Below are 12183 nucleotides of genomic sequence, written 5' to 3'. Positions count from 1 at the left end.
AGTTGCCGATAACTTCAACAAAACATGATCATCTCATACAACAACTTATATCTCATCACGTCTTGACCATATCACATCACAACATGCCCTGCAAAAACAAGTTAGACGTCCTCTACTTTGTTGTTGCAAGTTTTACGTGGCTGCTACGGGCTTAAGAAAGAACCAATATTACCTACGCATCAAAACCACAACGATAGTTTGTCAAGTTGGTGCTGTTTTAACCTTCGCAAGGACCGGGCGTAGCCACACTCGGTTCAACTAAAGTTGGAGAAACTGTCACCCGCTAGCCACCTTTGTGCAAAGCACGCCGGGAGAACAGGTCTCGCGTAAGCGTACGCGTAATGTCGGTCCGGGCCGCTTCATCCAACAATACCGCCGAACCAAAGTATGACATGCTGGTAAGCAGTATGACTTATATCGCCCACAACTCACTTGTGTTCTACTCGTGCATATAACATCAACACATAAAACCTAGGCTCGGATGCCACTGTTGGGGAACGTAGTAACTTCAAAAAATTTCCTACGCACACGCAAGATCATGTGATGCATAGCAACGAGGGGAGAGTGTGATCTACGTACCATGTAGATCGACAATGGAAGCATTTGGTTGATGTAGTCGTACGTCTTCACGATCCGACCGATCCAAGCACCGTTACTCCGGCACCTCCGAGTTCTTGGCACACGTTCAGCTCGATGACGATCCCCGGGCTCCGATCCAGCAAAGCGTCGGGGAGGAGTTCCGTCAGCACGGCGGCGTGGTGACGATCTTGATGTTCTACCGTCGCAGGGCTTCGCCTAAGCACCGCTACAATATGCCCGAGGTGGAATATGGTGGAGGGGGGCATCACACACGGCTAAGGAACGATCACGAAGATCAACTTGTGTGTCCATGGGGTGCCCCTTGCCTCAGTATATAAAGGATGGAGGAGGAGGAGGCCGGCCAAGGCTTGGTGCGGCCAGGATGTGGAGTCCTACTAGGAGTCCTAGTAGGAGTCCACCAAGAGGGGAGGAAGGGAGAAGGAAGTGGAGGAGAAGGAAAGGTGGCCGGCCCCCTTTTCCCTAGTCCAATTCGGACTAGAGGGGAGGGGGGGGGGCGCAGCAGCCCCTTGGCCCTTTCTCCTCTTCCAACTAAAGCCCATCAAGGCCCATTGCTTCTCCCGTAACTACCCGGTACTCCGAAAAATACCCGAATCACTCGGAACCTTTCCGATGTCCGAATATAGTCGTCCAATATATCGATCTTTACGTCTCGACCATTTCGAGACTCCTCGTCATGTCCCCGATCTCATCCGGGACTCCGAACTCCTTCGGTACATCAAAACTCATAAACTCATAATATAACTGTCATCGAAACCTTAAGCGTGCGGACCCTACGGTTCGAGAACAATGTAGACATGACCGAGACACGTCTCCGGTCAATAACCAATAGAGGGACCTGGATGCCCATATTGGCTCCTACATATTCTACGAAGATCTTTATCGATCAGACCGCATAACAACATACGTTGTTCCCTTTGTCATCGGTATGTTACTTGCCCGAGATTCGGTCGTCGGTATCCAATACCTAGTTCAATCTCATTACCGGCAAGTCTCTTTACTCATTCTGTAATACATCATCCCACAACTAACTCATTAGTTGCAATGCTTGCAAGACTTAAGTGATGTGCATTACCGAGAGGGCCCAGAGATACCTCTCCGATAATCGGAGTGACAAATCCTAATCTCGAAATACGCCAACCCAACATGTACCTTTGGAGACACCTGTAGAGCTCCTTTATAATCACCCAGTTACGTTGTGACGTTTGGTAGCACACAAAGTGTTCCTCCGGCACACGGGAGTTGCATAATCTCATAGTCATAGGAACATGTATAAGTCATGAAGAAAGCAATAGCAACATACTAAACGATCGGATGCTAAGCTAATGGAATGGGTCATGTCAATCAGATCATTCAACTAATGATGTGATCCCGTTAATCAAATAACAACTCTTTGTCCATGGTTAGGAAACATAACCATCTTTGATTAACGAGCTAGTCAAGTAGAGGCATACTAGTGACACTCTGTTTGTCTATGTATTCACACAAGTATTATGTTTCCGGTTAATACAATTCTAGCATGAATAATAAACATTTATCATGATATAAGAAAATAAATAATAACTTTATTATTGCCTCTAGGGCATATTTCCTTCAGTAGGTAACTAATTATCAATAGCAGATAACTAGACATCAATGATAGGCTAGTTTCATAGTATTGTAGGCAACTGGACATCAATGATAGCCAACTAAACATCCAGGATAGGCAACTGAGCAGCTATGTTAGCCAAGTTGTGATAATGTTAGCAAACTTCATTGATACACGTAGTGCAATGAAGTTGCTTATATGTAGCACTAAAGGTGCCTCATATTTTGTGTGAATTTCTCATTTTTTTACACTAACCAACCTAATAGGTAGTCCTACTAGGAAAAAAATGAAGTTGCCTTCCTATAGCATTAAAGTTGTCTCCATCGGACCCAAAGTTGCCTCGAAAAAAAGTTCGACAAAACCTATCAATATGAGAGCTAGTTTTGAAGAACTCGTCACAAGAAATCCGGATGTGAAAACGAAACTGAATTTGGACGCTTCAATCAAAATTTACAGTTTTTTAAATTTTTTGAACACCCAAATAAATGAATGTGCGGACAAGATTCCTTTTTTTTGGATCACATTAGGCGCGTCGGCTGCTCCTTTCATATTTGGAAGAGCGCTCCTTCCCACCAGCGGGCGCTCGGGCGCCCGCTAGCCACGTCTTTTTTTTAATTACTGGCCCTAATGCATCAGTGCCACACTACTGTAGTCACACTTTCGCCACAGTTTTCTCGCATTAACAGATTATTAGGAAGGCGTTTACGAAAAGTTGCTTTCGTTAAGAAAAGCGTATCAAGTTCCATCACCAAAAGCGTATCCCGGAAGTACGCTTGCAAGTTGGAGAGGCGTGTTCCCGGGAGATAGGTCTCCCTCCTCTTTGTAGCCGCGGGGCCCGCGTGTCATCGTAACGACGGTCTCCGAGGCACTATCCGCGAAGTCCAAACCATCCGCCTCCGCCACCGCCGGCTGCACACTCGCCGAGCAGCCGCTCACCGATCGAGAGCATGCAGCCGCCGTGCCTGGGCGCGTGCGGGGGCAGCCCCGCCGTCCTGGGCGCCAGCGCCCACTGCCAGCGCCCCTCCACCTCTACCAGGGCTACCGTCCGGTGCGCCGCCCGGGGCGGGAGGGCGTCGTCCAGGGGGAAGGAGAACGTCTGGAGCGTAGACAACGAACGCGCCGCCGAGCAGAAGTCTCGGTCCCAAAAGAATCACCGCGGGCGGAGGCGCCCGGCCGGCCGCAGCAGGCCGCCCCCGCCGCCGGGGAGGAGGAAGGAGAATGACGCGGGCTCGAGGGTTCTGGTCTCCGGTGCCATGCTGGTGGAGGTCGAGACCGTGCTCCAGACCCAGGTACACCGATGTTATCCACTATCTAACTGTAGCTAGTTGGACTCTTATTTGTGCTATGGACAGGCGTGTGTAGTTTGGCCTGCAAATCCATTTTGGGGGTTATCCTGACGATTCTCCAATTTCATCCTGCAAAATCTTCCCAGTTATGCGGGTTGATAGGGATTATGAGTTCAATTTATCCATTTAACCAACGCCTGCTGCCAGTCCCTGCCTGCTGCAGAGTTGGACCAGCTAGTTTGTAGTCCACTGTGCAGTGTGCACCTCGCAAAGCATGTCACTCACTTGCGATGGGCTAGCTTCAGAAGTTCAGATAGTGGGATACCATGGAGAATGACTTGTGGCGAAGCAAACTTGCAATCAAATACTAGCAGTTACCAGGCCAGTAAATCCTATCCAGTTGATGTAATTTCTGATATATTGAGTATTGTCTTCTTTTATCTTAGGAATCTGTATTAAGGCCTTCCTGGGATACATTTGCGAGTAGCTTAAGTGGCGTATGGAAGGGTGTCGGAGCTGTGTTCTCACCAATCACAGCAGAGATGGAACCTGTTGGACTAGGAAGCAAACAGGAGTATCTTTATGATTGCTACACCCTTTCTCTCATCGAGAAGTCGTATGATAGTGGTCATGGAACCGAGATCCGAAGGAAGACAAATTGGGTGCAACTCAATCCTCACGGGGAAGCTGAGAAGCAGAGTGCCAGCGATGATGAATGGAATCATGGTAGCTCAAGTGGGACTGTTGATTTACCTGCACATGAATATTTTGATCTTAAAAAGAGCGATGTACTCGATGAAGATGTTATGATTGAAGAACCAGGGATTGTATTTTTTGAGGTAAGATTCTTTTCTCTTCACCCATTTTTTCTGCCCTTTTCTAATACTCCCAATGCTTTTTGAAACATCTTTTCTTGTTCAGCTCTTGAAAGTTGCAATAGATGATTGACCTTACTTACACTGTATATTTTATTTAGCCATAACTAACTGAACCAAAAATATGATTGCATTCCTCTTTACTGTTGTAATCTAGAAGTTATAACCACAGCCTATTTCCTGATGCTGAAAATAGAACGCTTAGATGGTGTTTTAGAAAAGGCAGTTAGTTGTGATGTTAAACCTTGAACCTCTCAGCAGGTTTGCTTCAGTAGCAGCACCTTATTAAGATGCTCATAGTGCCTGCTCACTTTTCAGAGTCTGTGGAAAATCATGAACCATGGTGGTCTTTTTTGGATATAGTTTGCATAGCTTAAGCTCTGTCCTTTTCTAAAGACGAGTTTAACTTGAACAGCTAGTTTGTATTCAAGCAAACTTTCTTTTCACAAACGAGCCACGCAAGAAAAACTGAAACAGATCCTAGGAGCTTCCAGACAATCTGTAGAGTTATCTCCTTAGCCTTACCCTACAACTATAAGGCAGATAATCTAGCTCAGAAAATACGTTTCCCCCATGTCAAACTAGCCATGCAGCTCCTGACCTTTCGTTCCTCCCCATGTAAGTTAAATATATTGTTGACATTAAGTATATCCATTACTGTTCAATCACATTTGTTCGCTGTGAGACTGGGTTATCATCTCCCCTAATTAAATTCAGTAATGTTACACATTTCCTGTTTTGTCGAATTATCGACTTATTCCTCTGGCCACTGCATTTTTCGTTTTCAGGATGGATCATACTCTAGAGGTCCACTCGATATCGAAATCGGTGAATATGATGAATCTAAATACTTCCTTTCACCAACGTATCAGTTTGAGCAAGTATGTTTTCTCTACTGAACTTTACTATCTGCCCCGAAAACTGAATTTCTGTTCAGTAAAATACTGCAATGTTGACTGAGAATTAGTCTTTTGCCTGATGCTTTCCTTTGAGATCTGTTTTTTTTTTTTTTTTTGCTTTTTACAAGTGGAACAAAACTAGACTCATGTGATAACTATTGCATAGACATGTGAATTGCTCTTATGAATCATACAGACGCTTAAACAGCAAACTCAACATTGATGCTGGTATACATGCTTTTGATGATGTGCTAGGGACTCCTCCTCTTTCTTTGTTTTGTAACAACAATCTGTGCCAGCTAGTATTATGGAATCATATTGCAGAGGTAACTACTAATCAACTAGTTTGTGTTCAAGAATATGATTATCATGTTGGCCTTTTGCTGGAGAGTCTGCTCCAACTGTTATGGGAATGAATTATTGAGGATCATGTATATGTATAAATATAATACATTTCATGTGTAACTGCCTTTAACTTTCTCCTTTCGACACTTTGTGTTGTCTGTGGGTTTGGATTTGTCAATCCATAACTGACAATGACATCGAGCTTTGTTTTAGAGTTTGGTCAAAGGATGCCACAAAAGACTGCGTATTGTGCATACCATTGAATTCAGTGAAGGAGGAGCGAATATACAAACTGTAAGGGTTGCTGTGTATGAAGAAAAATGGGCTAGCCCAGCAAATATCCATGTTGAAGAGTATGATTCCTGTTGCCCAGTACTACAAGTTTATCTGTTTTTCTGCTCATGACATATATCTTTATTGCTATTCAGCAATCATGACTCAGGAGGAAACTGTACAGATTGAACAATGATGAATTGGTTTACTAATAGTGTCAGATTGGTGCCATCAATCTAGAAAGGACACAGAATATCATAACACAGACTGTAGTTTGTTTGCGACGAATTAAAACAAGGCTAATTGAAAACTTGGTTTACTGCTGCTTGATTTCATCCTTTGAAGATGCTTTCTACTTTCACAGCATTGAAGACATTCTCATCTACAGCTTGAGCATGCTTTTTCCTCATGATCTGAACTGTCTTATATATCGGCCTCCTATAGTTTGGCAACATAACTTTCATGTCTCAGCAGCTATTCTTTCACGCACAAGAACCATCAGCCTTTTTGTAGATTAATGAACTAATTATGCTTGGTCTTCCTGAATAGCATGTTTTCTTTTTGCAGTAATACCCCTGTTGACGTCAGTCCTTTCTCTCAAAGAAAGCGGACAAAACCATCAGAACTGACAGGCCCCTGGAAAGTATATGAAGTCAGTGCAACACCAATTTTCAGCGAGAAAGTGAAAGAAATAGAGGGTGGAGCCGCCTTTGTATACTTGTGCATGGAGACCATGAAGAAGAGAAGCTTGCCAGAGAGCTCTGTTTTCTTCGGGGAGGAGGAGATGCTCGATATGCAAGACGTGACTATACTTTGGTTGCCTGGAGGCGTCACCGCCTATGTTGACGTAGATAAAGACAGTATACTCTGCATCGGAGTTAGTTGGTACTCGGAGGAAGGGATTAATCTGGTGATGGAGAGAGATTATGGAACCGATGGGAAGCTCAGGGAGGTTCGGACAAAAACTGAAATCAAGCGCAGGTGGAATCAACCACTCCCACCATAGCTCAAAGAAATCACTACGCCACTTTAAGCTTTCTGTTTGTAGTAACATCTGTTTCTGGATATTAGTATAGGAGCAATAATGTCTATGGATGTGTGAGTTCCAATAAAATAGTGCTCCAGTTGATGTACTCCATCATAGATCAGTTGTAAAACCTTTTGCCTCTGTTGAATGCGCAGGCTTCGGTTTCATCAGAAGGAAAAATGGGCTGAAAGAGAGCCCAGGAAGGCGACCTAGGCATTTGCTTGCCATGTGCATGGCCATATTTTATGCATAGAATAGCTCAATTTAGAATGGTTAATTTAGGCCACTTGCTCCACATTGTACTTTATCTAGATCTTGGCTTCTTGGGGGACAAGATTTATGACCATGGTCAGTGTTTGTGAGTATAAAATAGCCTGAACTACTGTGATGACAGATAAAGGTATAACCGTATACAAAAATGTTAGCCATCAGGCACTACCATGTTCAAGGTAACCCTTCTGATCATATCTGACTTCTTTTTTCTGATTTACTTCAGACTGTCGATATAATGTTTGCTTAGCTTGATCGCTGGAGAACAGGGGTGGACCTGGACCATGGTCATGACTGGTGGAGCAGATGTAGGAGGCCCAGCTTTGGAAGATGCAACCAAGGTACTTAAACCTTGAGAGAGACGATGAAGAACATTGCTACTTTTCCGTATAAAATTTGAAACCGTCGATCAATTTGATAAAGAAGAGATGCATATGGTTTCGTGATTAAAGATTGATGCTAGAAAGGTGGACTATAACAAAGGAGTACCATTCGCATTGCTTTATTTCGCATATCGCTAATGGGGAATCTAGTGCTTGCAGCAAAGAACACATGCTAAAAAGGAGCACGGCACGCTCGAAGTACTCCATGAACAGGCTGTTTGGCAGTACAAGCTAGATGTTCAAAGTTTACACAGTAGGAGGGAATTATCGTGTTGATGTGCGCTAACGCTTTACGTGCGCTCTACCCCATTCTAAACTGGTTATGCTCGCCGCCTAACTTCAAGCGCAAGGTAAGCGTTCTCGGCCACGGGATGATCGATGACCACCTTTTAATTTCTTGCCGTTACCTTTGCAAGTAGTTTAGCTTTTCCCCCCGTTACTTTTGCTAACTTGTATTCCCTTTGTCTGGAAATACTTGTCATTAAAATGGATAAAAGAAGATGTATCTAGAGAGTAGCTTGTTTTTCGAGGATAATTTTTGGTAGCTAGCTTTTGGTTTCCCTCTGAAGACATGGCGCTCCAGCTGTTCATTTCTTTTTAAAAAAAATCAGCAAGCTCGACTCCAAATAAATAAATAAATGAGCAAGCTAATTTGATTTCAATTTTCTGCAGACATACGGCCAATGGATGGAGCGAAAATGTAGCAGAAATTTGGGGTGTTTTGTGATAGCGGTTAGCGCTCTGTTTTTTTCTTCCTGTGGGCATGTGGGTTGTTTGTCAAAAGAAAAAACACACGAGGAAATTAATTTTGGTAGCGGGAATCATGGGCTAATTGCAGGGGGTTAACGGGTGGTCAGATCTGGCTAAAAACGGAAAGCAACGGGACACGAGCGCAACTATCCATCCATCCCCAGCGGACAAGGCGAGGCAGGGGCAGGCCGCCACCCCCGTCGGCATCCGCCCAGCCATCCAGAAGCGCCAAAGCTGCCAACGCCAACGCGACGGGAGATAAGAGGAGGAGAGAAGAGGCCGCCGCGGCGCCGAGCCCTCGTGTCGTCGTGCAGCCCCGCTCCCACCCGGCCACGCCCCCCACTTTCCCCCCCGTGATCCGCCCGTGGGATCTCCCGCCCGCCCGCCAGGATCAAGCCGCGGCCCGAGTCTGCCATGGGGATCCCTCGCTGATCGCGGCGCGTAGGCAGGCGGGCACCGCAGGAGGAGGAAGAGGGAGAAGGGAGGGGGACGGGGGAGGGCAGCGCCGCATGGAGCAGAATGGCGGCTCCTTCCTCGCCGTGCGCCGGCTCTCCGGCCACCACCACCCATCGCCGGGTACGTGGGGCACGTGGGTGCGTGCGTGCGTGAGGCCGCTCCGATCCCCCTTAGCTTGTTCAGGAAAGAGGCTGACGAACGTCCATGGGCGTTTTTTTTCCTTTTCCAGCGGATGTCGTGTCCGGGTCGACGGCGTGGATCGGGAGGGGATTCTCCTGCGTCTGCGTGCAGAGGAGGGACAGCGACACGCGCATTTCCTTCGATCTGACCCCCATTCAGGTGAACGGTGCTCGGTATTTGTTGAGGTAGTAATCACGCGATTGCTTTTCAAACATGAATGCAAAGGATAGCTGGAATCGCAGCGGGTGCAACCGTCGTGTTTCATTGTATTTGTGCTTAGATTACGACAGGATGTATACAATGGTCCAACAAATACTGCTCTCTGGAATTGGCATGTCACATGTGGTAGTCTTTAGGACTTTGAACTTAGAAGCTACCATTAAAGAAAAAAATACTTAGAAGCTTCCTATGACAGTAATGGATTTTGTATTGCAGGAAGAGTGCCTACAAAGATTACAGAACCGGATTGAGGTGCCTTATGATAGTCAAAATAGAGAACATCAGGTATGATCCGTGGATGGTGTCTCCACCAATGTGTTTGATTGTCGGTTGTAGTGTGCTATTTCTGTATTTCAGACACCCCATATTGCTCTATTGTAAGATGAACACAGGGTATTCCTGTTAAAATCTCATGACAAGCTTTGTTCTCTGATTATAAGGCTGGCCAGTGTTGTCTGACATTGTATAGTGTGGTACCTAACAAAATGGCTGTGCTCTCATGTTTGCTTTTATAGAACAGAGTAATATGATGTTCCCAGGGTATCAGGATTTACTGAATGTGTGTAACTCAGTAAATCAGTTTAGTTAGACTACTGTGCCCGTAGATTGTTCAAAGTAGGGGAAGTGATTTCTGGCATGAGTAAATTGACCAAAAATGATCCTGCAGCGCACCAGCACAAATCCTTGCTTATAATTTGTTCTCTGTTACTATTAATAGTTCATATTGATCTAGCAAACCTGAACATACATTTCAAATGCTACATTTGATAACCCATTCATCACACCTTTTGTTCATTAGGAAGCACTCAAAGCCCTTTGGCATGCTTCTTTTCCTGGGACTGAACTTCTAGGACTAGTATCAGATCAATGGAAGGAGATGGGATGGCAAGGGAAAGATCCATCCACAGATTTCAGGTATTGTTCCGTTCCTTCATTCCCGCACATGCCCTTTACGAAATAAACAATTTATTAGTTAAATTTTGGATCCGGAATCATATATTGTGCTGGAATTACAGGGGTGGTGGCTTTATCTCTTTGGAGAATTTACTTTACTTCGCTAAGAACTATCCAGTGAGTACAAATCTCTTTACGTAAATGCTGGTTCAGATTCATCGCTGTTTCTCTCCAATTGCTAGGTTTCAATGATTTTCTTTTAGCTAGAGCAGGGAAGAATCTAAGGACTCATGCGATATACAGTTATACAAATCTATCCAGCTAGCAATGGAACCTTGTCTCCTTCGAAAATTGAACAGCTAATGATCCTTTGCTAATAACTGCAATGTATAATATTTATTATCGAACTATTAAGATAGGTAATGTTTATATTTTTGTATGTTTGACCTTTCATTCATCTCAATGAGGCACTTTCTGTGCAGAAATCCTTCGAGGAGCTCCTTTGTAAGCAAAATGGTGACAGAGCATTATGGGAATATCCATTTGCTGTAGCTGGAGTAAATATTACATTTATGCTCATTCAGATGCTTGATCTTCAAGCAGGTTTGTTCATTAAACTTTTCTGTGCTTCTTGATTAGTTGATGTATTTACTTCTATGTAACCTTCCCCTTGGGCAAATTTTCTAAACTGTGAGACTGGTTTTGCTGTTGCAAATATCAACAATGGCACAGTGACTAATACTGATTTCTTCTGCAGCTAAGCCAAGGTCTTTGATTGGAGCAGTGTTCCTAAATCTACTTATAGGTACAGTCTACTGTCACATTTGTGCAAAATTGAAATCTTACATGGCTACTATACGAACCTTTTGTCCCAGAATAATTGTACAGTACAGTAGTTTTATGCGGTAATCTACATCAATTGTAGGTAATTAATGACTGATTAAAGGTTCAGTGCTTGTTAACAAGGCAATATCCTTACAGCTGATCTTGTGGGCTCAGTTGAATGGCCTAACTTTGACTGTTCTCCATGCTTCAATGCACAGCGATTATAAGGGCAGTTGAAGACTTGGCCATAAGTAAATTTAATTTAATTCCATAACATGGAAATTAATATCCTTAATATTGGATGACATCATAGGTGTAATAAATAACACACCATCTTATTACGGGTGGCCTGCTCCTACTGTAACTGTAAGTGTACCCCTAGCTACTAACATCTAACCATTGTTCTTTTCTGCAGAAAACGATCGGGCTTTTGATATTCTTTACTGCATAACTTTTAAGCTGATGGATCGGAAATGGCTTGAAATGCACGCCACATATATGGATTTCAATGTATGCCTTTCTTCAGTATGCATTCTCGTCACATTCTTCGTACAGAGTCCCTTCTTTTCTGACCAAATTGGTATACTCTCATTGCAGACTGTTATTAAATCCACACGACGCCAGCTTGAGAGAGAGCTATTACTTGAAGATATTCAGCAAATTGAGGACATGCCGTCATACAATTTTCTCGCCCGTTAGCAACTGGAGTCTTGCCTAACATCGCCACGTGTAGTAAAGTTCTTGATACATGCTTCTAATGAGTGGAATGTAGGAATCAGGGACTCGTGCTTGTGTGGTTTTTGCTATCGTGCTTAGGTACTCTGATATCCTGAGCGCATGTTTGGGTCTTCTTGGATCTGACCTCTAGAGTAACTGGCTACCTGAACAGCAGTTGGGCCATGCTAGTGCCTGTAGGATGTACTTTCGGAAACAATTTGTCCTGGCGCGGAGTCTTCGTGCTAGGAAATACTACGTAGTAAGTTCTGAAACTCCTCAGTACTCAAGACAGCTTTGTAGCCAAGTGCATAAATGATATTGGTGCACTCTCGTTTTGCACTAAACACACGTTTTGTGTGATTTATCCATGGATTGTATTGACATTGTCGAGTTGGTTCAGCCAAATAAGAGAGGTCGGCTAGACCAAACTTCAAAAATAAGAGGTCGGGTAGACCAAACTTGACGTGTTTAGGAGGAATTATGATAAGGTCTGTGTGCATACACAAGGAAAACGAAGCAGTCATGATCTAATAAAAGGTAGCCGGCACTTTTTGATTGCAGACTTTGCAGATAATTTTCAAATCCAGTGGAAGCGTGAA

General features: G+C 44.1%; 2 protein-coding genes across 4 annotated transcripts; both read left to right on the top strand.

Annotated features, from left to right (window-relative positions):
* Positions 1-3011: 3011 nt before the first annotated feature.
* Positions 3012-7057, top strand: LOC125539258. Its single transcript, XM_048702669.1, has 5 exons — positions 3012-3474; positions 3918-4310; positions 5135-5227; positions 5804-5943; positions 6431-7057. Exons 1-5 carry the CDS (start codon positions 3133-3135, stop codon positions 6867-6869), a joined length of 1407 nt encoding a protein of 468 aa, XP_048558626.1. The 5' UTR covers positions 3012-3132; the 3' UTR covers positions 6870-7057.
* Positions 7058-7231: 174 nt separating this feature from the next.
* On the top strand, positions 7232-11965 carry LOC125539259 (ELMO domain-containing protein C-like). 3 transcript variants are annotated; one of them, XM_048702671.1, is made up of 11 exons: positions 7232-7893; positions 8216-8275; positions 8382-8869; positions 8979-9088; positions 9365-9433; positions 9948-10063; positions 10165-10219; positions 10525-10645; positions 10800-10847; positions 11283-11377; positions 11465-11965. In XM_048702671.1, the coding sequence occupies exons 3-11, from the start codon at positions 8803-8805 to the stop codon at positions 11564-11566; spliced, it is 783 nt and encodes a 260-aa protein (XP_048558628.1). In that variant the 5' UTR covers positions 7232-7893; positions 8216-8275; positions 8382-8802; the 3' UTR covers positions 11567-11965. The 3 variants fall into 3 exon arrangements, with proteins under 3 accessions (XP_048558628.1, XP_048558627.1, XP_048558629.1); XM_048702670.1 differs by having other exon boundaries at positions 8382-8886; positions 8979-9114; XM_048702672.1 differs by lacking the exons at positions 7232-7893; positions 8216-8275 and having other exon boundaries at positions 8749-8869; positions 8979-9114.
* The last annotated feature ends 218 nt before the right edge of the window (positions 11966-12183 follow it).

Source organism: Triticum urartu, chromosome 2 (assembly GCF_003073215.2).
Source record: "Triticum urartu cultivar G1812 chromosome 2, Tu2.1, whole genome shotgun sequence".
Classification (NCBI taxonomy): Eukaryota; Viridiplantae; Streptophyta; class Magnoliopsida; order Poales; family Poaceae; genus Triticum; species Triticum urartu.
This window is presented reverse-complemented; position numbering and strand designations above follow the sequence as displayed.